This window comes from Metopolophium dirhodum, chromosome 9 (assembly GCF_019925205.1).
Source record: "Metopolophium dirhodum isolate CAU chromosome 9, ASM1992520v1, whole genome shotgun sequence".
Classification (NCBI taxonomy): domain Eukaryota; kingdom Metazoa; phylum Arthropoda; class Insecta; order Hemiptera; family Aphididae; genus Metopolophium; species Metopolophium dirhodum.
Genome location: NC_083568.1, coordinates 19,073,462 through 19,098,116, shown reverse-complemented (window position 1 = coordinate 19,098,116; position 24,655 = coordinate 19,073,462). Strand labels below are relative to the sequence as shown.

Below are 24,655 nucleotides of genomic sequence, written 5' to 3'. Positions count from 1 at the left end.
CGGAACTTTAAAAGAATTGAGCACCAATCCACAGTAATTTAAATAAGCATCTGAATTTAAAATTGTATACAATTCAACGAATTTTCAAAAATTTGCAAATTTTTTTTGTAATCATTAGAAATTCAAAAAAATCTTTTTATATCTAAGATTTAAAGAAGGCGGGCAAGTGGGTGTCGCTCTGCTGTACATAAGGTTACAAGTGGGTCACTGTAATATATATGGTGCTAAATTTGAATTCAGTGATATAATATCATTGTATACGAAAAATGATTCTGAGCGAAAATGGTCAGTCATCAGCCGATATTATAGGTACTAAGTATATTTGATGATATTATTGTAAATAAAGTAATTTATATAATATAACCTATTTACGTGGAGTCTTGTTTTACATTTTTAATCCTTAGCTATAAAAGTTGAACATTTTATAAATTTTTAATTACAAAATAATTATTAAATTTTAAATTTAATAAATGTTGTAAATGTTGTCAAAATTTGAACCATAAATGCTTATAAAAAAAATTGTGACCATGGATTTTTAATTTTTTCATCTGCCTTTGAAACAATACAATAGGAACCTTGTATTCAAATTTCAATTTTTTTTACAAAACAAATAAAATTTTATTAACATTCATAGAAAAAAGACTAATAAAACTGGAACAGAAAATGTCCCTAAACAGTTCAAAACAAATTAAAATATTTTGAAATTTTTATCGTGTATAGAAAATGCAAATATAAACGACCATTGAAAATTTCATGTATGTTTTAGAGTTACACCAAAAACCAAAATCGATTTTGTGGAAAACCGATTTTGCGTAAAAATTCCTGTTTTTCTTAAAATGTTTTTTCTTTTATGTTGTTTTTCCCGGCGCTTTTCAAAACTATTGAGAATTTTAAAATTTGACCTCCCGAATACTTGAACAATATTCACTTTCCCATCGAATATGATACTGAAGTTGAAAATCGAATCATTATTTCGACTACTTATCGTGTACACAGACAAAAAAAAAACACACATCATTGTAAAATCAATACCTACATTCATCGTTCCACTCAGAATCTAAAATTGTATAAAATCGTTCTACCTATAACAAAAAAAATGTGTGATGAAAAGTCAAATTAATTTTCTATATGGGCGCTTGAAATTCAAATTTTAGATATTTTAAATTTTCATCAAATTTTTTCATTTAAATTTTTTTATACATGATACAATTTTGACTCTTTTTGAATTGTTTATAGATTGAATATTTAAAATAAGAAATCTCATAAATAGTCTATACTGTAACCAAAAATTATAAAAATCTATTATACAGTTATTTTTTACAGACATTATTAAAAGTTCAAATCAATTATATTTTCAAATGCAAATGGCAAAAATTAATTCAACCTACTGGAGTACTAATAGTACAATTAAATTATTTTAATAGCAATAATATCATAAAATCAGTGGTGTACCCACCTCCTAATTTTATATTTATGCGTGTACCCTCAACGAAATTCGTACGTACGATATACGTACGAAGTTGTATGTAGTCCTCCACATTATTTTTTTAAATGATTAAGGTGTGTACCCATAAACTTTTTTAGGACTACATTACTGCATAAAATATAATATGCTTGGTGATAACTAATTGACAGACCATCATCGGTCAGGATCGTTATACGTATATACAATGATATAATATCATTGAATTACAATTTAACACATCCACAGTTACCCATACGGCTACACTACATCTGATATATAACAGAGTAGGGTGACACTGGAATTATCTCCAAAATTTAGGTAGGTGATCTTTTTTCACTCGAATTTCCTCCCATAACAATTCTAGATTATTAATTAATATATCGATAGTTGTACGTGTATAGCTATCGATTATTATATTTATTTCCGTATTCCGTAATGTTCAAAAATATTATTTTTAAGATTTACCTAAAATAGGAGGTGATTCAATAGTGATTGGTGAATAATATTACTTAAATTTAAAGGCAATTCAAATAACTATTTAAAAAAATAAAATTCCCGGTAGGTAATTCGAGGGTCAGGTGGCCAATGGGAGGCAATTCGTGAGGAGCGCTCTAGAGTAGTACCTATCTTTTTTTTTCATCACTTTTACGAACAAAATATCGAATACATAATAAATTGCCAATGTTTACCACACCGATACCAAAATCGGGCAAAACAGAAAACAATAAAAATTTTTTATTATTATAGGTGAAAACTAGTTGCACCAATAGGCTGTTTCAAAGACACCATCAGAAAATTTTGTATTTCCAACCAGTTGGGGGCTTTCCTCCTCTACATTACCCAATTAATATATATTCACATATTATATATTGTATTAATTATATTAATTAAATTGTGTGGATTAGTACATTATGGAAAAACAAATTTAAGTTCCTATACCAACTGCTGTGTATTCACTCTTGCATATCTTTACATTACCTATAGATTTAATAACCGAATAAACAATTATTATTACAAAAATATAAAATTACAAAATTAAATATATACTTAATGCTATGTCAAATAATAACTAATTTATAAGGTTTAGTATTAATATACTAGCTTTTAAGGACCACCGCCACTCACCAGTCACAACCTAAAACAAGTGTTCGATGTCACTACTGGCGTCAGGCAATCATGAACAAGACAATCAGATTGCTATGATTTGTTACTGAACAATGAACATGTATATATTTTCATGTTAAAATATAAAATTTATTTTATATATTTTTATAATTTTTAATTTAACTAATAATTAATTTAACATTCCAAAAAATAAATAATTAAAACATTGTAAAAAATATTTTTAAAAATATGCATCTCAACGATGCTTTAATAATACAATAAAATAATATAAATAAGTAAAATGTATCCAAATTTATAACGTATGGGTTATAATATTTATTTATTTATGAAGATTTAAAACGTTTTAGATAATCCTGTAGTACTTCAACTATAACTTCAACTTTAGATAATTTTCTTTTGAGCTTATTATTGGAATTTGATGAACATTCCATTTCAAGTTTCTGAAAAATAAAAGGCGAAAAAATGATAAATAGACAGATTTTGTTTAATTGTTAACTTTGAATATTGATAATTTTATTTTATTTCTATTTCGATTTTTTTTAAGATTTTTAGAAGGGTGATTTTTTTCTTAATAATTTTTTTTTTATTTAAACATTTTTCATATAATATAAGTAAAAAATATTACGATCTGTAATTAATAAATAGTTATTGATAAAATTATGGGTATCAATTTAGTATAAATGGATAATATTTATACTTACTGCACTTTCGGTAAGTATTGTTTCGTTGTCATCTGTATCTAATAAATTTGATGAGTAATCAGTTGTTGTTTCAGTGCATTGTTTCATTTCGGGCTCCTCTGTGTAAATGTTTGTGTTTTGACTTTTCATTGTGTCTTCTAATTTTACTAAATTGCCCGAAAAATTCATATTCTGTTCTATTTCAAGTTTCTGAAAAATAAAAGGTGATAAAACGATATTAAAAATGTTAAATAAATAGATTTTGTTTAAATGATAACTTTGCATTTTGAGAATTTTCTTTTATTTCTGTCTCGAACTATTTTAAGATTTTTAGCGGAGTAATTATTTTTATTTTTATCAAAACATTTTTTATACCTATATAAGAAAAAAATGTTACATTCTTAAGCTTTTAGGATGGTTTCTAATTGTAGTTGATAATATTATGGGTGTTATTTTAGTATAAATGGATAATATTTATACTTACAGCACTTTCAGTAAGTATTGTTTCGTTGTCATCTATATCTGCTAAAGTTGATGAGTTTTCTAGAATTATTTTTGTAGTGCCTTGTTCAACTTCATACCCAACTGATTCCATTTTTGTGAGTTTGATAAACCTTCTAGATTTTCTACGCCCTAAACCTCTAAAAGACTAAAATGAAATATAAAATATTTGAATTAGACACGTTAAGAATAAACTTATTAAATAATTAGTCTGGACCTAGTATGCTATTCAATATATTTATCATATTTTATTTTACTACATATTAAGCTGTATGTAAAAAAAATTATTTCTATAAACTTGAAATATTGTACTTTACTACTTCTTATTTCCGAAAAATAATAAGCAAATATATATTATAGTAAAAATGTTAAAAAAAATAGACATTTTTAAATTGGTAACTTCGAATATTAATAGTTTTATTTCTTTTATATGTGCAGGAGTTTGTTTTAGATACTTATAGCAGATCGGTATTTTATTAATAACTTTGGGTATTATTTTAGTATTCATGGATAATATTTATACATACTGCTGTTTCATTGTCATCTTTATCGGTTGAATTTGATGAGTTTTCTTCAGTTTTTTCTACAGTACCTTGTTTCTTTTCATATCCAACTGATTCCATTTTTATGTTTGAAGAACTCATACTCAGCGTATCTGTTTTATTTGTCTTTTTACTTTTTTTCGATTCAGATTTATTTGCACTGGCATCTTTTTCTGAAATAATTGTGAATAAAATGATGTATAAATAATTATTAGATTCTGATTGAAGCGATGAATGTATTGATTTTACAATGATGTGTGTTTTTTTTTTTTTATTTTTTTTTTATTTTTGTGTCTGTCAACACCTTTTACTATTTTGAGTTGAGAATTCATAAAAATTTTTCTTTTTAAATCTAAGATTTGAAAATGTAATATAAGATTACTCATAAGTTTGTCTACCTTTATCAAAAAAAAAATGTCTAGAAGAAACTTAAACAAAATTTTTATGAGCGTCTGAAATTTATATTTTTACAACATTTGATAATTACTCGATTTCTCATGTAACAATTTTCTTATTTTATTGTAATTAAAAAACGAATGACTGTAGATACTTGAAAATTTCACTGAATGTTTATATTAGCATTTTCTATACACGATGACATTTTGAAAATATTTTGACTCTTTTTGAGCTATTTACGGACGTTGCCAGTTTTCAATTTTTTTAGTTTTTTTTTCTATAAATATCAATCAAATTTTATTTGCTGGGTAAAAAAGCGTGAAAATTTAATATAAGGCTCCTGATATATCATTCTAATAGTAGTTAAAGAATATTAAAAATACATAGGCACAATTTTTTTTTATAAGCATTTAAAGTTCAAATTTTGACAACATTTATCAATTTTATAATTTGTTAATTATTTTCTAGTTAAAAATGTATAAAATGTTTAACTCTTATGGCTAAGGATTGAAAATTTAAAACAAGGCTCCACGTAAATAGGTTATATGTGAATTACTTTATTCACAATATCATCAAATATACTTGGTAATATCATAGGCTGACTGACCGTTTTCGCTCAGAATCGTTTTTCTTATACAATGATATTATATCATTGAATTCAAATTTAACACCATCCATTACAGTGACCCACTTGTAACCTACTGTACAGCAGAGCGATATCCACTTATCCACCTTTTTATACATTTGGGCTTGCCGAATTTTGTTATTAGCCCCCCCCCCCCTCAATTTGATTCTATGCAGCGGTGGATCCTGCAGTAGGTTCTTTTATTTATGAAATGTTATCAAATAACATTTTATAAGCTAAACAGATAATTTTGTTCTTTTATAGTTTTAGTAGTTTTACGTTATGGAACACAAAAAATAAAATTGCATATTATCACTATTCGATTTTATTTTTTTATTATTTTTATAATTATATATTTTTAACGATTATCTGTGTATGTATGTTGCTTATTATAATATTTATACAATGAATCCCAAGCGAGTTATAAGTATTTTAAAATGTATATATTATATTCGGATCCATGGATGATTTCCCTCATCTTGTGCTTCATGTGTTGTTTTTATTATTTATTTAGTGTTATGTACTTATGTCAGTTTCTTTTTTACTTATTGTGTTATGAAATACAGATTATAAATTTTCAGAAATAAAAAAAAAACTATATTATAATTCATGAATCATAACTTGATTAAAAATTAAAATATCCTAAAAACCAACACATTTATTTTCTTATCAATAACTTTTAAGTTTAGTAATTAGTTAATTCACTCTAGTATTAATGCTCACAATACAAAATTGGTAAATCACATTGGCTAGTTAAGATGAGTAATATTATGTGATTGTAATTTCCTTCTTACCTTTTATATTACTACTATTTGATTTATCCCTGAGGTGTCTTTTTGAAGTATTTTTTTTTATGTTTTCAATATTATTGAAAGTAACTCTTTTGCTTTTAGATTTTTTGTGCACCGATCCTTTATGGTCATCTGTGTTTGGTAATGTTGATGAGTTTTCTAGAAGTGTTTCTGAAGTACCTTGTTTCTCTTCATACCCAACTGATTCCATTTTTGTGCTTTTAGATTTTCTATACCCTGAACTTTCAAAAGACTAAAATGCAAAATAAAATAATTAAATTAAATACGTTAAGAATAGGCATAGGTATATAATAATTAGTCTGGACATAATATGATATTCAATATATGTATCATATTTTATTCTACTACATATTTAATGTATATTATGTAAAAAAAAATATTTCGATAAACTTGAAATTATACTTTACTACTTCTTGGTTCTGAAAAATAATAGGCGAATTTATTATAATAAAAATGTTAAATAGATATTTTTAAATTGTTAACATTGAACATTGAGAATTTTTTTTATTTATATTTTTAGGATTTTTATTTTAATTCTTATAGCGGATCGATATTTTTTTAATAATTTATTTTTTTTTTTATATTATTTGTATTTTAGAAGACATATTTTATAGAACAAAAAAATGATAAAATCTTAAACTTCGAGAATGGTAGTTAAATGTATATCTCGTTGGTATTTTGGGGAATAAATTGCAAGTAATTTTCTTAATAATCGAGAAAAAATAAAAATATTAAGGAATATTCATGTAACACCAATATTTGACTAAATAGATTTTATTCTTTAATTGTAATTTAAAAACGAATAACCATATTTATATTTGACCTAGCATATAAACAATTATTTTATGATATGGGGGTCATATCTCCCCTGGAGACCAAATTTTGTACACAATACAACATGCATAATGTATATAATAATATAAATAGAATATGCGTTTACTGAAGGTCTATTAATAATTGTATATCCCCCACTTGAAAAAATCCTAGATATGATACTGTAAAGTATTATTTTAGTATTAATATATAAAGAATTATTTTATACTTACTGCACTTACAACAGGTATTCCTTCATTTTTATCGGGTAAATTATATGAGTATTCAGTTGTTGTTTCAGTACATTGTTTCATTTCGGACTCTACTGTTTTAATTATCTTTTGACTTTCCATCATATAATAATCTTCTAATTTTACCAAACAATTCATATTCAGCTGTACTATTTCAAGTTTCTAAAAAATAAAAGGGAAACAATGATATTAAAAATACTAAATCAATAGATTTTGTTTAAATGTTAACGTTGAATAGGGTATTTGTAACTTTCAAGTCTTAAGTCTTTCAATATTGAGAATTTTATTTTAAATTTTTTTAAATTTTTAGCAGATGATTATTTTCTTAATAATTATTTTTATTTTTCACAAAACATTTTTTATATATAAGTAAAAAATGTTACGATCTTAAACTTTTAGGATGGTTTCTAATTATATCTAGTTAGTACTTGGGGGGGGGGGGGGGGGGTAAAATCAACAAATTAGTTTCTTAATAATCTGGTAAAACTAAAAATATTACGAAAAACTGGAATATGTATAATATCTAACATTAGACCTTTAAAAGACTAAAATTAAATATAAAATATTTAAATTAGACACGTTAAGAATAAACTTATTAAATAATTAGTCTAGACCTAGTATGCTATTCAATATATTTATCATATTTTACTCTACTACATATTAGATTGTATGTAAAAAAAAATTATTTCTATAAACTTGAAATATTGTACTTCACTACTTCTTGTTTTCGAAAAATAGATAACAAATATATTATAGTGAAAATGTAGACATTTTTAAATAGGTAACTTCGAATATTGATAATTTTATTTCTTTTATATATGCAGGAGTTTGTTGTAGATACTTATAGCAGATCGATATTTTATTAATTACTTTGGGTATTATTTTAGTATTAATGGATAATATTTATACTTACTGCTGTTTCATTGTCATCTTTATCGTGTGAATTTGATGAGTTTTCTTCAATTTTTTCTACAGTACCTTGTTTCTTTTCATATCCAACTGATTCCATTTTTGTGTTTGAAGAACTCATACTCAACGTATCTGTTTTATTTATCTTTTTACTTTTTTTCGACTCAGATTTATTTTCACTGGCGTTTTTTTCTGAAATAATTGTGAATAAAATGATGTATAAATAATTATTATACATTTGGGCTTGCCGAATTCTGTTATTACTGACTATTTTGTATGTTTGTAAGACGGACCCATCAATTTCAGATGAGACATCGACTACAATTTTTTTAAATTTAGCTTAGTAATTTGTAATGCATTTCTTACCTTTCATATTAAAATAATTCGATACATCCCTTAAACGTTTGGCTTTTGAGTTTGATTTTTTTTGTTTTTTGCACCACAGTTTTATTAAAATTTTCGTTGTTGGAAACTGTTTTTATTTTTTTAATCCTCGTCATGATTTTAAAAAACTAAAATGCAAAATAAAATATTTTGATTATAGTAAGAATATACTTATATAATAATAGTCTGGACAATTAGTGGACTTAATAGTGTGCCATTTAATAAATTTACTATAAGTCTATACGTATTATATGTAAAAAAAAATTCGATAATTTTTGAAATTTTGATGCAACTTCAAAATTCAAATTATTATTTGATCAAAATAAACAATTTCACTATATACTTAAATAATAAATAATTCCCATTTAATGTTATACTTACTATACTCAACTATTATACGTATTTAAAACACTATATTATTATATAATAATAATATTATATATCCTGTATAACCGGTGTACGGATGGTGCAGCTGGAACTCGTGGCCCGCGGGAGAACAAACAGTGAATGCTTTGGTTTCCGGCACGTCGGTCAGTGATCGAAAGGTGTGCAACGAAAAAGGATTTATGATTGTTCTGTGGTGACTGGAGATATTGTACTAATCGGCCAACTCAAAAAGCTTATAAGCTGTTTTATAAAGACACCGCACGGACGTCTAATAAAACCCCACCATGAATATAGCTAGTGCCGATCATCTCTGATTGGCTTGTTTGAATTTATCGTGGTTAGCGATGCTACTGCAGCAGCAGCTATGCACATTGCACATACCTAAATCCTAATATTAAATAATAAAATAACTAATAACTATAGCAAATTACACTTTATATACAAAAGCAATATCATTAGTCATTTACTACCTATAGGTATAAACCAAAACATTATTTTGCACGGCACAGTAACATAATCATACCATTCATTAATAATCTAAAAATCTAGCAGACATTTTCTTCATATAGGTCTGAAATGAATTACCTGAAAATAGTTTAAATTGCGGTTCCCTTTTGTTATTTAAAAAAATAATTTATAATTAATTTAAAAAATATTTAGTTTCTATTTTAAGGAAGCATCATCATAGTTCATTGTAAGACATTATCTTCCAATATCCGTTATGTTAAATCTATAGTTAGTTTAACTTTTTATAAAAATAATCATGTATTTTTGGGTATTCATGCAAATAAATTATATTGTTGGGTTGTGTAAAAATGTAAAAACTACAATAAATTCGTGTTAACATTTCTATTTTAGTTTATTACTTTTCATTAGTAATGCATTACGTTATGATTGCCACCTATTTTTGAATCACAATCAACTATCTATAGGTACCTAGGACCTAGGTAACAGGTACAGATTATGTATGCACCCCATAATAATAGTCAATTGTTCATACATCTCCCGCTATTACACCGGGTGATTATTTTATCATTGAACATTCATTATTTAAAAAAGTACAAATGTTTTTGAAAAAAAAAAAATTTTTATTGTTTTCTAGTCGTTAAAAAAAATATGTTTATATTATTAATAGTTTTTAATTTTTATCCTTAACATTTTTGAAAATTTTACTTTTTTGAATGACAAAATACTACAAACAGTTTTAATTTCATATTCCAAAGCAGAATATTTTTCTTAGCATGTTCAGGAATTTCTAATGTGAAACTACTATTTATTGTATTTTTCTCATCGCCTCATTTAATATTCATTCATTCGCATTTACTTATTGTATAGATTGGAAATTTTCACAAAATAAACGAAATTTTTTATAAAAAAAAAAAAGTATTTCGATACATAAAAAATCAAATTTAAGACGATTAGTTTAAGAGTTAAAACTTATAACTATTTAAAGTTTAGATGAGCGGAGTGGAGTGGTACGCTAGTCACTAATACTAATTTCCTATAAATAGATCATAATATCATTTTATTACTTGTATGGCCATTTTATGTAATTGATGATGCCTATACCTCAGGTCAGTAACCTTTATCAATCGATTCCCGAATATGAGCAGTGTTTAACAATATATATTAAGGATAAAGCTAAAGACTCATTTTTGAACTTAAAATAGTAATATTTATCTATATTATGTTGTCATGTGTGGACAAACGAAAACTCTGCAGAGTTCAAAGTCTGTCAGATTATAATCCTACCAGATATTTGCCACATTATAGATCAATGACCTAACGCCAATAATGATTTTTAAATTTTAACATCGTCTTTGTAAAATATAATAGTACCTACCTATAAATACTTAATAATAATATAATTATTATATTATTACTAGCTAATCCCGTGCACTTCGTTGCCCATTAAAAATGCCAACTCTATAATATGAGTATGTTTAAAATAATAATAATAGCTTTAAAACCCATGGCAACCAGGCACGCCCGGAAAAGGGGCCAGGTGGTGCAAACTCACCGCCTGAGAATTTTAATAATTTGGATTTTTCAAATAAAAAATAAATTTTAAAAATGCCAACTCTATATGAATAATATGTTTTACATATTACCATGGCAACCATTTATATACAAAAAATTCCATAGGAAATCTCAAAATAATATAGAAATGGTTGCCATGGTAACATTGACACACACATATATACATTCATTTTTTTTTTTTTATTAAAGATAAAGGCTTCAACATCTTAAGGGTTATTCATTTTTATATATATATAGATTTCTATATTATTCGAAAAACTGTTGATTACGATTGTAAACGATCATAATTATTAAGTTACTATTTCAATATAAATCAAAGATAAAATATTTCCAAAATATATTTTAATTTTTAAACGAAATTATATAGCTAGAGTATTGGGAACTCGTCTAGCTTGACTCGTCTTAGTACTGGATAGTGGTATATTCTTATTATGAATTTAAAAGCAATTATAAGTCAACAAATTTCAAAAATTATTTTGAGGTAAATTAAGTATACTTAAATACTGTTTATACTTTATACTACTAATAGGTAGTTTGTACGCTCGCCCTGGGAGGCGTGTACACATTGCTGCCTGCTGGGGAGGCGCAAGCAGTCATCGTTAAGTAAAATTTGTATTTATTTAATAATTTTTATTTTACAATGCGGGAAAAAAATTTAAAATTAATAACGGCCGGTTATCGCGAGTATATGTATATAAAGATTACGAGCGTTTATAGCCTCTAAACATTCATAATCTTCGCCGGGGTACTTAATCGTTTTATGCCACCACGACGTCCGTGAAATATTTTTTTTAAATTTTTGATGGGGGGGGGGGGGGCGTGAGATTTTTTAAATCTACCCCGGCTTAGAATGGAAGAGGTTGGTCGAGAAACATTGATGTAGTGTATTTATAGGACGTTTAAAAACAAGTTACTCAACGTCATACACCATAGTCAACAAATTAAAAAATGCATACATTTAGTAGGTAAGTACTAGGTACTTATTAAAGGCTATAATGTTATAGTTTTAATTTAATCAATTAAATTCCCGGTTACGGTAAATAATTTGTAAATAAAAATCCACCTTTCCCTATTTATCAGAATGAAAGTTAGATATGTACCTATACCATCCAATATTATAGGTTTTATTGTAATATTAATTTATGAACTCTATATCTATTTTCACTACCTATAATATACATATTTTAATATAATACTGCTTAGTGTCTACCATAGGCGCAAATAGGGGGATTAAGTGGCTTAGCTCCCCAAACATATCCTACATTTTTTAGATTCTGAGTGGAACGATGAATGTATTGATTTTACAATGATGTGTTTATTTTAAATTTTTAAATTTTTTATTTTTGTGTCTGTGTACACGATAAGTAGTCGAAATAATGATTGGATTTTCAACTTCAATATCTTGTTCGTTGGGAAAGTGAATATCATTGGTGCATTGGGGAGGTCAAAATGTAGGTCAAAATTTCCAATAGTTATCAAAACAGTTGGAAAAACAACATAAAAATTAAAAACGGGAAAACGGAAATTTTTATGCAAAATCGATTTTAGTTTTTGGTGTAACTCTAAAACAAATGAACGTATACACATGACATTTTCACTGGTCATTTATATTAGCATTTTCTATACACGATAAAATTTTCAAAATATTTTGATTTGTTTTGAACTAATTAGGAACATTTTCAGTTTTCAATTTTATTAACCTTTTTTCTTAAGGATGTCAATAAAACTTTAATTGTTGGGTAAAAAAGTTTGAAAATTTAATACAAAGCTCCTTCTATATTGTTACAATGACTTTTGAAAAATATTAAAAATCCTTAGTCAAAGTTTTTTTTTATAAACATTTAAAGTTCAAAAATTGACAAAATATGGAAAAATCACGAAAATTACCAAATTATTTTGAGTTAAGAATTCATAAAAATTCTTCTTTCTAAATTTAAGATGTTGAAATGTAATACAAAATTCCTTATAAAATTATCTACCTTTATAAAAAAAAATTTCTATAAGAAAGTCAAATTAAATTTTTACGAGCGTTTGAAGTTCATATTTTCACAATATTAGATATTCACTCGATTTCTCATGTAGTATGAGTATTTCTCATGTGGTATTGTTATTTTATTGTTATTCAAAAACGAATAACTGTAGGTACATGAAATTTGAGGTGTTACAAATGTGTGACTCCCTCCTCATGTAATTATTCTTGTTATTTGTCTGTTAATTGTTATTACTTTTACTTATTGTACCTTGTATAGATTGTAATTCTTCTAATAAAAGCCAAATTTAAAAAAAAAAAAAAAAAAAAAAAAAAAAGGTACATGAAAATGTTACTGAATGTTTATATTTTCATTTACTATACTTATACACCATAAAATATTAAAAATATTTTGACTTTTTTTGAGCTGCTTATGGACATTGTCAATTGTCAATTTTTTTTGTTTTTTTTCCTATAAATATCAATAACATTTTATTTGTTGGGTAAAAAAGCGTGAAAATTTAATGCCAGGCTCCTGATATATTTTTACAATAGTAGTTGAAAAATATTAAAAATACATAAGCACAATTTTCTTTATAAGCATTTTAAGTTTAAATTTTCACAAAATTTATCAAATTTAAAATGTAATACCTAATTATTTTGTAGTTAAAAGTTTATAAAATATTCAAATTTTATAGCTAAGGATTGAGAATTTAAAACAAAGTTCCACGTAAATAGGTTATATATAAATTACTTTATTCACAATAATATTATCAAATATATTAGTAATACCATAATTACCATAGGCTAACTGACCGTTTTCGCTCAGAATCGTTTTTCTTATACAATGATATTATATTATATCATTGAATTCAAATTTAACACCATCCATTACAGTGACCCACTTCTAACCTACTGTACAGCAGAGTGACATCCACTTACCCACCTTTTTTAAGCTTATAGGTATTCAATATTACTTAACTTTGTTATATTACTGTTGTATTACTTTGTTTAGTAATATAGGGTGACCATTACGTCGTGTTTTTCCGCTTGGTTCTGTTTTTCGTGACAGTACTATTTTAATCATGTTTTATACTACTTTTTGATCAAACAGTGAATTTAGCAATTAATTGATAAAAACGTCATTTATAATAAAGATTATAAAACGGTTATTTTTAGTGTGGTTATTTTCCCCGAAATTACGACGATATAATTGATCACCGATAAGAATAATATGGTAAATATTATGTATATTACGGGGTTATTTTTCAACTGGTAAGTGGTAATAAATAAATAAATTTCATATTTTGAAAATCGATACATTTTTTTAACTCGTTGCAAAAAAAGTGTCCGGTTTTTTTTTTTTTAGATGGCCCCACTCCACTATATAGAAGCTCACTAGTGCTTCAGACCTCCCTAATCTCAAACGCTATACCCTATGGTGCTTAGACGCTTAGTGCTTACATGCTTACTAACAAACATAGAACAAATAGTTAGTAGGTACTTACGTAGTAACATAGTTACAATATAATAATTAATAGTATATATATTATTTAATGTAAACCATTTATCAAACTTATAATAACACATTAACATGTTATCTTTATGTTCAAACGTCTTAAACGTAATAAATTAAATAAAAAAATTAAAAAATTTTAATATTGGTGTTTTGATTGCAGACTTTGATCTGGTAGGTATCGCAAAAGCACTCAATATTTTATCCAATAAAACGAATTAAGACATAGATCTTACTATCTTAGTATCTTATTTAGGTATAGGTAATAGATATTGGCCATTAGTGCACTAACCAGTATCTAACCATCAATGGATATAAGTACAATACAGTATACGCCCAGTCGCTGGAATTTTTGCCTATATGGCTATATTATTATAACCTAAGATATTCCTAAGATTTAATCCACGGGCCAAGATATATGACTTATAGGTATAAGATATATGAACCAAGTAATATTAATTGGTAGTATTTATTAATATCCATCAAATACGCAATTCACACGAGTGATACACTTGCCCCATACCGTCAATAGTACTGTAGGTATTATAATTTATAATAATGTTGTTGGTTCTTATGCAACACCGATTTAAAACCTCAACCTAGCCCAACACAGATCTCCTCGATCTTTTACAGATACTGAGACACACAGTTACACCTTAAGGGGCGTCTACATCTTAGCAGATTTACATTGTTTAATAATTTACGCCGCACATATCGGCGTAAAAAATCCACGGACCAACGGATCGTGAGTGTGGATACTTGTACGCACAACGTACATTTTTACTATAGTGTGGACGCGGCTTTACACGTCTTTACCTCCTCACTCTATTGTTTTATGTCTAATGTCATTATTCTAATGTCACCTTTGGACGCTTTTGCGGTTTACCTACTGCCATCGCGACATCGTGGTCTCTTTTTGGTACCTATATAATAGAATATCAAAATATATAGATATCACACACTCACACAGCCCGCACTTGACTAAATATTTTCTTACGAAATGTTGGACAACACTGTACGCGCTGAAAAAAAATAAGATAAGGGTAATTATGATAAAAAGTCATTGAAAATATTGTTTTATTATTATTATTTTGTTTTATTTTTTTTTTTCTAACATTTTGAATAACGGATCCGGGACCGGGGCCCCCTTTGGGAATTAATTTGTTCTACATACCTGAGTCGGGTACGTGACAACTAATGTAATCTAGCAGTATTGGAATTTTTTTTTTAAAAATTTGAAATGCCCGAGTGGGAAAACTGGTTCGAGATCGCCAAACAGTGCAAATATTTGCCAGAAAACGATTTAAAGGTAAGTTTCTAATAATACGAATTCTTCACCGGTATTTATTTCATGTGACGTGTTTGTTTAGAAATTGTGTCAGATCGTATGCGATTTGTTGATTGAAGAAGCTAACATCCAGCCGGTCAGCACCCCAGTAACAGTTTGTGGGGACATCCATGGACAAGTAAATATTGCAATACGTCGTGTGTTGAGATCTCATTGTTTACAATGTCTGTTCTTTTCTTTAGTTTTACGATTTAGAAGAATTGTTTAGAAACGGAGGCCAGGTCCCCGACACCAATTATGTGTTCATGGGTGATTTTGTTGACCGTGGATACTACAGCCTGGAATCTTTAACTAGACTTTTAACCCTAAAAGCCAAATGGCCACATCGCATCACATTACTTCGAGGTAATCATGAATCAAGACAAATCACACAAGTCTACGGATTTTATGGTAGGTATTCAGAATTAAATTAACAGTTACCTATCTATGTTATTTATAATTATCATTTTGGAAATAGGTATATACGTTTAAATAACAAACAAAACTACAAAAAAATTTATATTTATACCTACTTATAATTCTATTATTAAATCTTTATTTTTAATATATATGTCAGTGTATTATTATAAGGTTATATAAAATATGTATATCTGCACTTATTTTGAGTAATAACATAGTTATACACATCATTTTGTTAAGCAATGCCTGTATAATATATTTAGATGATTATCTATTTTGTATAATAGCTCCAATACTATGAAATCCAAATTTTTGGTTATCCAATTATTAAATTACACTTTATAAAGTCCATTCTATCTATGCCTAAACAGTTAAGTTGCCATTATGTTAAAATATTTAGTTTGTATGCATCCTTCGGTTAGTTTTGTAATAGTACAATAATTTAATATAATATTATAATTATATTAACATGAAACTAATAAGTTTGAAATAATTACTTGCTCATTAGTACAAGTAAAATAGACTCTAATAAGTTTTGGATTAAGGTATATGAATATATTTTAATAAAATAGTGAATTAAGTAGGTACCAACCCAACAAATTATATTTGGGGTAATGGAGTGGTCGAGCGGACTAAGGCGTCAGTTGCGACACATACCGGTGCTGGTTCGATACCTCGGTCGAGGGCGGCATTTTTCTTTGGGCAAGTCACGGTGTCCGGAAAACTAGTGCCGCCATCCCCCACCCGGGCATGGCAGATACCTACAGGTGCCCAAATTAAAAATTCTGGCAAAAACAAACACACACGTGTAAACAAATCTACAGTATCCTCCCCTACAGTACCATAGGCTAATAACCTAGTAGTTGAAGCCTTTACCCTAATAAAAAAAATTTTAAAACCATTCATTATATTATAACTGTTTAAATATAATCAATAAAATAGTTTACTATACATTGAATTTCTAATCTATAATTTAATACAATTTTTAACATATCAAGTAATGTTTTAACTGTATTAATAGGTTTCATATGATATTTATTTATGTATTCATTAGATGTAGGTTGTTGGTACTATTGTTTTCCAAAAAATCCTATGTTATATACTCAAGTATATAATAACTTTTTTCGGCGAGAGAATGTGGTTGCACATAAACCAAAACCCTGAACTCTTACCCTGTCGCAACTCCCCAAATCACAAGTCTTCAGTTCCAGTTGTATGCGTGAAGTAACCATATTCTCTCTGCAAACAAAGTATAGTTGACCTAGAAGTACACCCTAGTCAAAATTATTTTTACATAATTTTGTGCAGTTTCCCAAGACCCAGCCACAATTTATTCAAGGAATTTGCATTTTGGCTCCAAATGAACTGGAAATACTTTAAATTTCAATACTTAAATCCACATATTTGTAAAACATAATACCTCCTTAGGGACTTTGGTTCTTGTTTGAGCTTGAGCTCACATATTATGTAATGCATACATACAGCTTGTAAAATAAATAAAATACATTTTAAATTTTAAATCTTACTTTAAAATAGTCAAATTTATTACTATGTTTAAAATGGGGAATATTGTTTTAATTTTCAGATGAATGTATGAACAAGTATGGAAATGCAAATGTATGGAAAGAATGTTGTAAAGTTTTTGATTTATTGTCTGTTGCAGCGGTATGATTTATTTTCAAATAATTAAACCTATTACAGTTTTAAATATTTTGAACTTTTATGATTTTGACAGTTAATAGACGAAGAAGTATTTTGTGTACATGGTGGTTTATCTCCTGATATTTCAACATTAGATCAAATCAGAGTAATAGAACGCAATCAAGAAATTCCATACAAAGGTAATCCAAAAATGATTTGTAATTGAAGATTTATTATCAAGTTGTAATTTAATTTTTATAATTTTTTATTTATTTGATGGTTTTTTTAGGAGCATTCTGCGACTTAGTATGGTCTGATCCAGAAGACATTGAAAAATGGACAGTCAGCCCACGTGGAGCAGGCTGGTTATTTGGGTCTAGAGTCACTGAAGAATTTATGGAAAAAAATCAATTGGAGCTAATTTGTAGAGCACATCAATTGGTTAATGAAGGTATGACGTTTTTATAAATAAAATATATCATATTTTATTTATAGTGAATATAATTATTAATATTTGATATAAATGGATTTCTTCTCTTGCCTAATCACAACAATCATAGTAAACCTTCTGTTAAGTTGAACCTTTGTATTTTGTTTATTACACTATATTATTACAATGTGTACAATATTATATTACCATCATTTGTGTGTTGTGTGCACTGACATTACCGGCAAAGTAGTCATAAATAATAGTATATAAGTATTATTATATATTTAAATTTATTCTTATGTTCTATTGTAACAACTATTCTGGAGGGTAACTTAGTTTAACCACTCAGCACCCTTATTATCAAACACACTTATGAATCATATAAGATATTCACTGCAATATCACATAAAATAAAATAATATTTCATAATTTTTACAAATATACTTTATTATGAGGTACTTCAAGTAAATATTATATTCTATTCAGAATAAGATTGAACTATTTGGCCGACCAAAACACGTTTTTTCCACACATCCCCACCACAATCCAGACATTGGTGAGGGTGTTAGCACAGGCGCCCTACAACAGCCGGCCATAACTGTCGGCCAATCACAGAATGCATAGCCATCACATGGGGGGGGGGTCAGGCACTGTTCGGCGGCTTAGTTCGCATGTGCAAAGTGGTTCAATCTTATTCTGAATACAGTATAGTCAATACAACTCCATTCCCATACCAAGGATATAATAAGTTATTTGTATTAAAACTTATAACTGCTATATTATTTTCCAAATTGAATGTTAACTATCAATTTAGTATATTTTTGAGTAATGTAGTTCATAAGTAGGAAACAAATTTATATGCACAAAAAATCCTTAAAATAAAATTATATGGTACAAAATATGTATTTAACATTTAATTGAAGACATTTTATTTAATATTATGTAAAACAAAACATTATTAAATATGGTATTTTGTTCTTTGCTAATAACATTCTTAAGACATCTTAATAAAAACTGAAAAAAAAAAATAAATTCATATTTTACCTTATTGCACTGGATGATTAAAAGTTGTCTTATCTAAAAATGTTTTCTTCTACAACCAGACGTAATTGTATAGTTATAAATATTGTAAATCAATAGTCTATATTATTATTTAATTTAATTTAATTTAATAATAAGTAAATTATTACCCACTTTCCTAAGTAATTTGATAAAATGTAAATTTATGTGGCTGTGAACGTTAAATTATAAGATGAAACAAAGTAGGCACTATAAAATTTCAAATATGTATTAAATATGCAAAACCAGGTAAAAACGTTGATATATTATGCAAAATATGCAAAGTATAATTAGCGTTATTTTAATAAGAATGATCTAAATTAGGGACAGTTCTCAAATTTCAAAAAATGTATTTCAACACGAATATGCATTTGCATAAAAATCTGTTCCCTATTATAAGTATCTTTTATTTTTTTAATTAAAACCTTATATCTTTTATACATATTATAATCTTGTAAAACTAAAAAAATATTCACAGAGAAGTCAGTTGCCTACCCTAACTACTCTTATGATTACCGTATAAACTATAATTGCATAATAGTCAGCTGGTAGTTGAGATAATCAATGCTAATAAGCACTAATTTATATTTTTTTATATTAGAACTTAATTTTACCTTAATAAAATTATTATTCTCTCATAAACATTAGAGTCATAAGAATTTGTTTAATACTTTAATATGAGTTTGACTACCATTATAATTTTTTACTTATTTAATTTAAATAAATATATTTTAATGTATTTAATGAAATTATTTTGCAGGGTATAAATACATGTTTAATGATAAACTTGTAACTGTTTGGTCAGCACCTAACTACTGTTATCGATGTGGTAACGTTGCATCAATAATGGAATTTTCTACTGTTCATGATCGCAAACCAATATTATTTAATGCCGTTCCTGACGAACAACGAGTTATTCCAGATAAGGCTGCAACCCCTTACTTTTTGTGATAAGTAAAGCTAATAAGGATATAAATTTTAAAATAAAGTTTCTTTAGAAATTGAAAATTAATTGTTTATATTATATAATTTATTTTTATTGAACATCAGCAAACATTATTTGTCAAATTGTCGATATATAAAATTATTATCCAAAAACTCATTAAATTTAATTATTTTTAAAATACTGTGTTTTGTTGATTTTAATGATCACTAAAATATTACCTTTTACCTATCCAATTTATTTACTCCATATTATTATGTTAGAATTATGAATACAACTTACTAGTATGTTGCATGATGCACTCATTTAAAGCATAGTTTCCTGAGTTATTGGTATTATAAAATGTTATGGTGATAATATAAAAAAAAATTATATTATAAATATTTGTGAAAATTATGTTTTTAATAGTAAAAAGATTATTATTGATGTTATGACAATAAGTTATTTTGTAATCATTAATTGTATTGTTTAAATTGCTGAATTATTTTTTTAATTAAAAAAAATAGAAATGTTGATTTTTTAACTAAATTTAATTTTATTTCCAATTATATTATAGTTGATATTTTAATACAATATTGATGTATTGATATTATTAATTAGCTTAGGGTAAATTACATACTATTAAAACAAGTGCACGAGACCTAGACACCTAGTGAGTATTAATCTCAATGAATTGTGTATTTTATGTTGTCTGGATAGTCTGGGTAGTCATTCCATAATTAGACTAAGGGTTTGTTGTAATCCATAAATTAGATTTTTAATACAACCGTCACCAGTATCCAAACTACTGGTCAATTGTCAAAGAATTGAAACTAATAGTTTTTCTAAATGATTTTAAATGTATTGTCACTTGAAAATAAAATAAAAATCAGAGATTATTATATGCCACAGCCCACCAATACCACCTAATTATTGTTTAATTATGAGCTGTAAAATCTGTGATCCGCTTCACCCATAATTCGTACTGTCAGTACAAGAGGGCCGTATATCTAAAAAGGTAAATTGTTCAGGAGAGCGTTTTTAAGATTCAATAGCTTATAAAAATTAGTGAGTTATCTTCAGCCAGATATAAGTATAACAAATTTTATTCGAAAGGCCGTATTTCATTATGCGGCGGTATTGTTCTAAATAGTTATATTTAGGAGGCCACATTTCGTTTTACGGCTTTATTGTTATCAACTACCAATAAAACTGGTTCAGTGCAATAAGTTTATTTCATTAATAGTAAATTTAATAATATAGTAACATAGATCGCGCCACTCTATAAAAATAGAGAAAAAAAATACGAATTCAGAGATACCAAAACCTTAAAATTTAAAAATTTCGATATACGGCACTCTTGTACCGACAGTGCGATATATTCACCTAGTTGCAGCACTGGTAACAAGTACAACGATAACAGTATAAGTTGAAGTTGATTAAATAGATGATTGTTAACCTTTAATATAGTTATAAGTAGGTACTTATAACATATAACATATGCTTTTCATGTAAAATTTCAAATTTGAACTAGTACTTTTATTTTAAATTTTAGCATTGATCATATACCTACATTTTTTTTTAAAATAGGTTATTGGTCAAAAAATAATATACATAAATACATTATGTTGAATACAAAAAAAATAAATTAAAGATTTTTGGCCCAATTCACCATTGAGGATGTGCCTCTTATTAATGAAATTGGAATTTCTAAACAGTTCAATTAATTCTTAAAAAAAAAAATAAATATGTTTAGTAAATACATTTAAAGTTCGTTAAATAAATGTATATGATACATATTAAGCTAAACTAGATTAAGTTAAGCTAAATTAAAATTTTAAATACATAAATATTTTTTACGTTAGATATTTACAAAGATCTTAACTTTGAAGTGATTATAGGTTTGTCAGTTGTCACATAATTATACGATGAAGTTTTTACAGTGAAACTTCCACATTACGAAGTGTTATGGGCAACAAAACATATAAGTATTCTAGAGAAATTAGTTAAATAGAATTAAAATAATTTACTTCTTATTTGGTTAACAAAAATATTTTGTCGAAAATACTGTTTAAATTTGTAAAATGGCGAATTTGAAATTATGAAGTTTCCAGCTATAGCAGGACACTCCTCAAATGGTATTAAAAATATAAGTTTTCGAAAATAATCCGTTTGGATCAAATATCATGATCATATTATAATTGACGAACTCACTAAAAAAAAAAAAAACAAGGAACGATTTAGTGTATATATAAAATGTTTTCATTATGTGTTTAAAAAAAAAAAAAAAAAAAATTGTATAATTTAGAACTAAAATAACTTGTGTGTATCGATGTGTGGGGGGGGGTAATTTAGGTTACTAACTTACTGCACAGGTGGAAATCGATTAAAATTTCAGGGGGCTAACATTATTAACAACAATGTGAACGGAGGCTTCGATCCTACAAAACCAAACAAGGAGGTGACTTGACGGACTTTTGGGGAGAGACCAAGCCCCCCCCCCCCCAATTTCCTCCAATGGCACTGATTACACCAGGGCTTGAAATCGATTGAAAAAATGTTGTTTTCCGTTTCGATTTTGTAAATCGGTTTCCAATTTTTTCCCATTTCGTTTTTGATTTTGTTTTTGATTTCAGGTTTAAAAATGTTCATAGTTTATGCCAGTTTAAGCCCTGGCCCCTGGGATATTTACGTTCATTCGTGGTTTATTCATTTGTTTGAATCGTTCGAATCGCGTTTTGTATAAAGTAAACTTTCCAAAATGTTCCAGATAACCAAATTTTTCAAAAAAATTCTGTTTTTTAAATTTTATTTTTGGCTTAGGTTTTAAATTATAATACCGGTAAGTATCCTATTTTTTCCGGTTTTGCTTTTGAATTTATTACCGGTTTCCAATTATTTTCAGTTTTGTTTTTGATTTTGTTTTTGGTTTCGGTTTTGCAACGGTTTATACCGGTTTTTGAAATCGGTTTTTAAACCGATTCAAGTTATCGAGGTTCACTATATTATTTTGAGCGTAACGATGAATTTGGTTAAAAATTCGTGATGTTATTGTTATGCCTTTTGAGCAGTCAAAATGCATCAATCTTCAACATTATGATTGGACTGTTGGAGTCTGGAAGATTTCAAAATAATAGGATCTATAGTTGGATAGTTGGTATTAAATTGCAAAAGTACTTTTCAAAAGGATCAGCAAAAAAAACATGGAAGCATATGTTATGGAAAACCGTGATTTGTATAATATGAGCATTGAGCAACACGATAGTTTTGGACAAATCGGCTTTTGTTTTTTAGTTGTAGGTAATTAAAAAATCAATGAACTAAAGGGATTTGAAATGTTCATCAAATATAATATTATATTTCATATCTATATTAGTCTTTTCTAGACATCATATAATTTAAAATTTTCAACATATTTTATACTAACGAACCTATTCACATTTCACTGTTCACACCGTTCTACGTACCTACCTATGTGAACATGTGATATTGGACTTGTATAAGTTATTATAATATTATTGCTATTAATAATAATGTATGATATAATATTACATTATATGAAATGTATTTGGTAACAATTATTTCAACATACCGTAGGTACTGCTATTACAAAAATAAATTATCAACCAATTACCCCTACAGTTCTTTTTATATATAAATTAATAATAAATTATTCTTTAAAATGGTGGCCGTCTCCGTCTCCGTCACCGTCTCCGTTCACATAAATAGTTTTTCTTATGCATAGTAACTATTGTGGTTGAATTCAATTTTAATACATCCATTTGTTTTGACCTATTACGATTACAATAATCTACTCAGTGACGATTGGTATCTATAGGTAATATATGCAGCTGCAGATCGACTTCGTCGATGTTCTGATAATTTTTCTAATCATGACGTGTTTTTGTTACTTATAGGCTTGGGGTGTTTTTTTTTTCGTTGAACTGCATTCGGAAAAATGGCACAGTAGCGCCGATAAGTGAAATGGTGAGATAAGTGGGTCAAGCCGAGAGCAAACGATGGGTGCGCAAGCATCAGTTCACCACCACACCTAACCATCAACCACCTCGCATTATATTGATTAAACAGGGTTTCAATTCTTCAAGGTCGGATATGATTAAAACTGGGTCATTGGTGCTTTTCACTCGATTTTCGTTTACATTTTTGGTCCCATAATATTATATTGTTTACTTTATAAATAGTTTTTAATTTTATTTCGTCGCAACGGTTGAATGGTAAATAATAAAACAATGTTGTTGTTTGTTTTTTTTTTGAATGAAACCTTTTTAATAAAACTTAAACTGTTCACAGTACAATGCTAGAGAATTAATTTTGAAATTTAATAGCGTGTTTGATTTTTGTTTAAAGATATGATGGTGTGTTATGACATATAGCCTGTATTATTAATTAGGTATTAATTATTATTTTATTCGTGTACCTA

General features: G+C 27.0%; 2 protein-coding genes across 3 annotated transcripts; one reads left to right on the top strand and one right to left on the bottom strand.

Annotated features, from left to right (window-relative positions):
• Positions 1 to 2,782: 2,782 nt before the first annotated feature.
• Positions 2,783 to 9,073, bottom strand: LOC132952583 (dentin sialophosphoprotein-like). 2 transcript variants are annotated; one of them, XM_061024910.1, is made up of 9 exons: positions 8,885 to 9,073; positions 8,486 to 8,631; positions 8,124 to 8,311; positions 7,193 to 7,372; positions 6,129 to 6,378; positions 4,299 to 4,486; positions 3,755 to 3,919; positions 3,292 to 3,480; positions 2,783 to 3,030 (listed from the first exon to the last, which is right to left on the bottom strand). In XM_061024910.1, exons 2-9 carry the CDS (start codon positions 8,490 to 8,492, stop codon positions 2,914 to 2,916), a joined length of 1,284 nt encoding a protein of 427 aa, XP_060880893.1. In that variant the 5' UTR covers positions 8,493 to 8,631; positions 8,885 to 9,073; the 3' UTR covers positions 2,783 to 2,913. The 2 variants fall into 2 exon arrangements, with proteins under 2 accessions (XP_060880893.1, XP_060880894.1); XM_061024911.1 differs by having other exon boundaries at positions 7,202 to 7,372.
• A 6,385-nt stretch (positions 9,074 to 15,458) lies between these two features.
• LOC132952750 (serine/threonine-protein phosphatase 6 catalytic subunit) lies at positions 15,459 to 20,416 on the top strand. Its single transcript, XM_061025165.1, has 7 exons — positions 15,459 to 15,724; positions 15,786 to 15,881; positions 15,946 to 16,153; positions 17,748 to 17,827; positions 17,898 to 18,003; positions 18,093 to 18,254; positions 20,053 to 20,416. The coding sequence occupies exons 1-7, from the start codon at positions 15,656 to 15,658 to the stop codon at positions 20,241 to 20,243; spliced, it is 912 nt and encodes a 303-aa protein (XP_060881148.1). The 5' UTR covers positions 15,459 to 15,655; the 3' UTR covers positions 20,244 to 20,416.
• The last annotated feature ends 4,239 nt before the right edge of the window (positions 20,417 to 24,655 follow it).

Excerpts from the sequence above, each read along its gene's own strand:
- LOC132952750 (XM_061025165.1), top strand. The coding sequence starts at position 15,656 with ATGCCCGAGTGGGAAAACTGGTTCGAGATCGCCAAACAGTGCAAATAT. Across the intron at positions 15,725-15,785 it reads TGCCAGAAAACGATTTAAAG|AAATTGTGTCAGATCGTATG; the intron begins GTAAGTTTCTAA and ends GTGTTTGTTTAG. Across the intron at positions 16,154-17,747 it reads ACAAGTCTACGGATTTTATG|ATGAATGTATGAACAAGTAT; the intron begins GTAGGTATTCAG and ends TTTAATTTTCAG.
- LOC132952583 (XM_061024910.1), bottom strand. Across the intron at positions 7,373-8,123 it reads AAGATGACAATGAAACAGCA|AAACTTGAAATAGTACAGCT; the intron begins GTAAGTATAAAT and ends TTTATTTTTTAG. Across the intron at positions 3,481-3,754 it reads CAATACTTACTGAAAGTGCT|AAACTTGAAATAGAACAGAA; the intron begins GTAAGTATAAAT and ends TTTATTTTTCAG.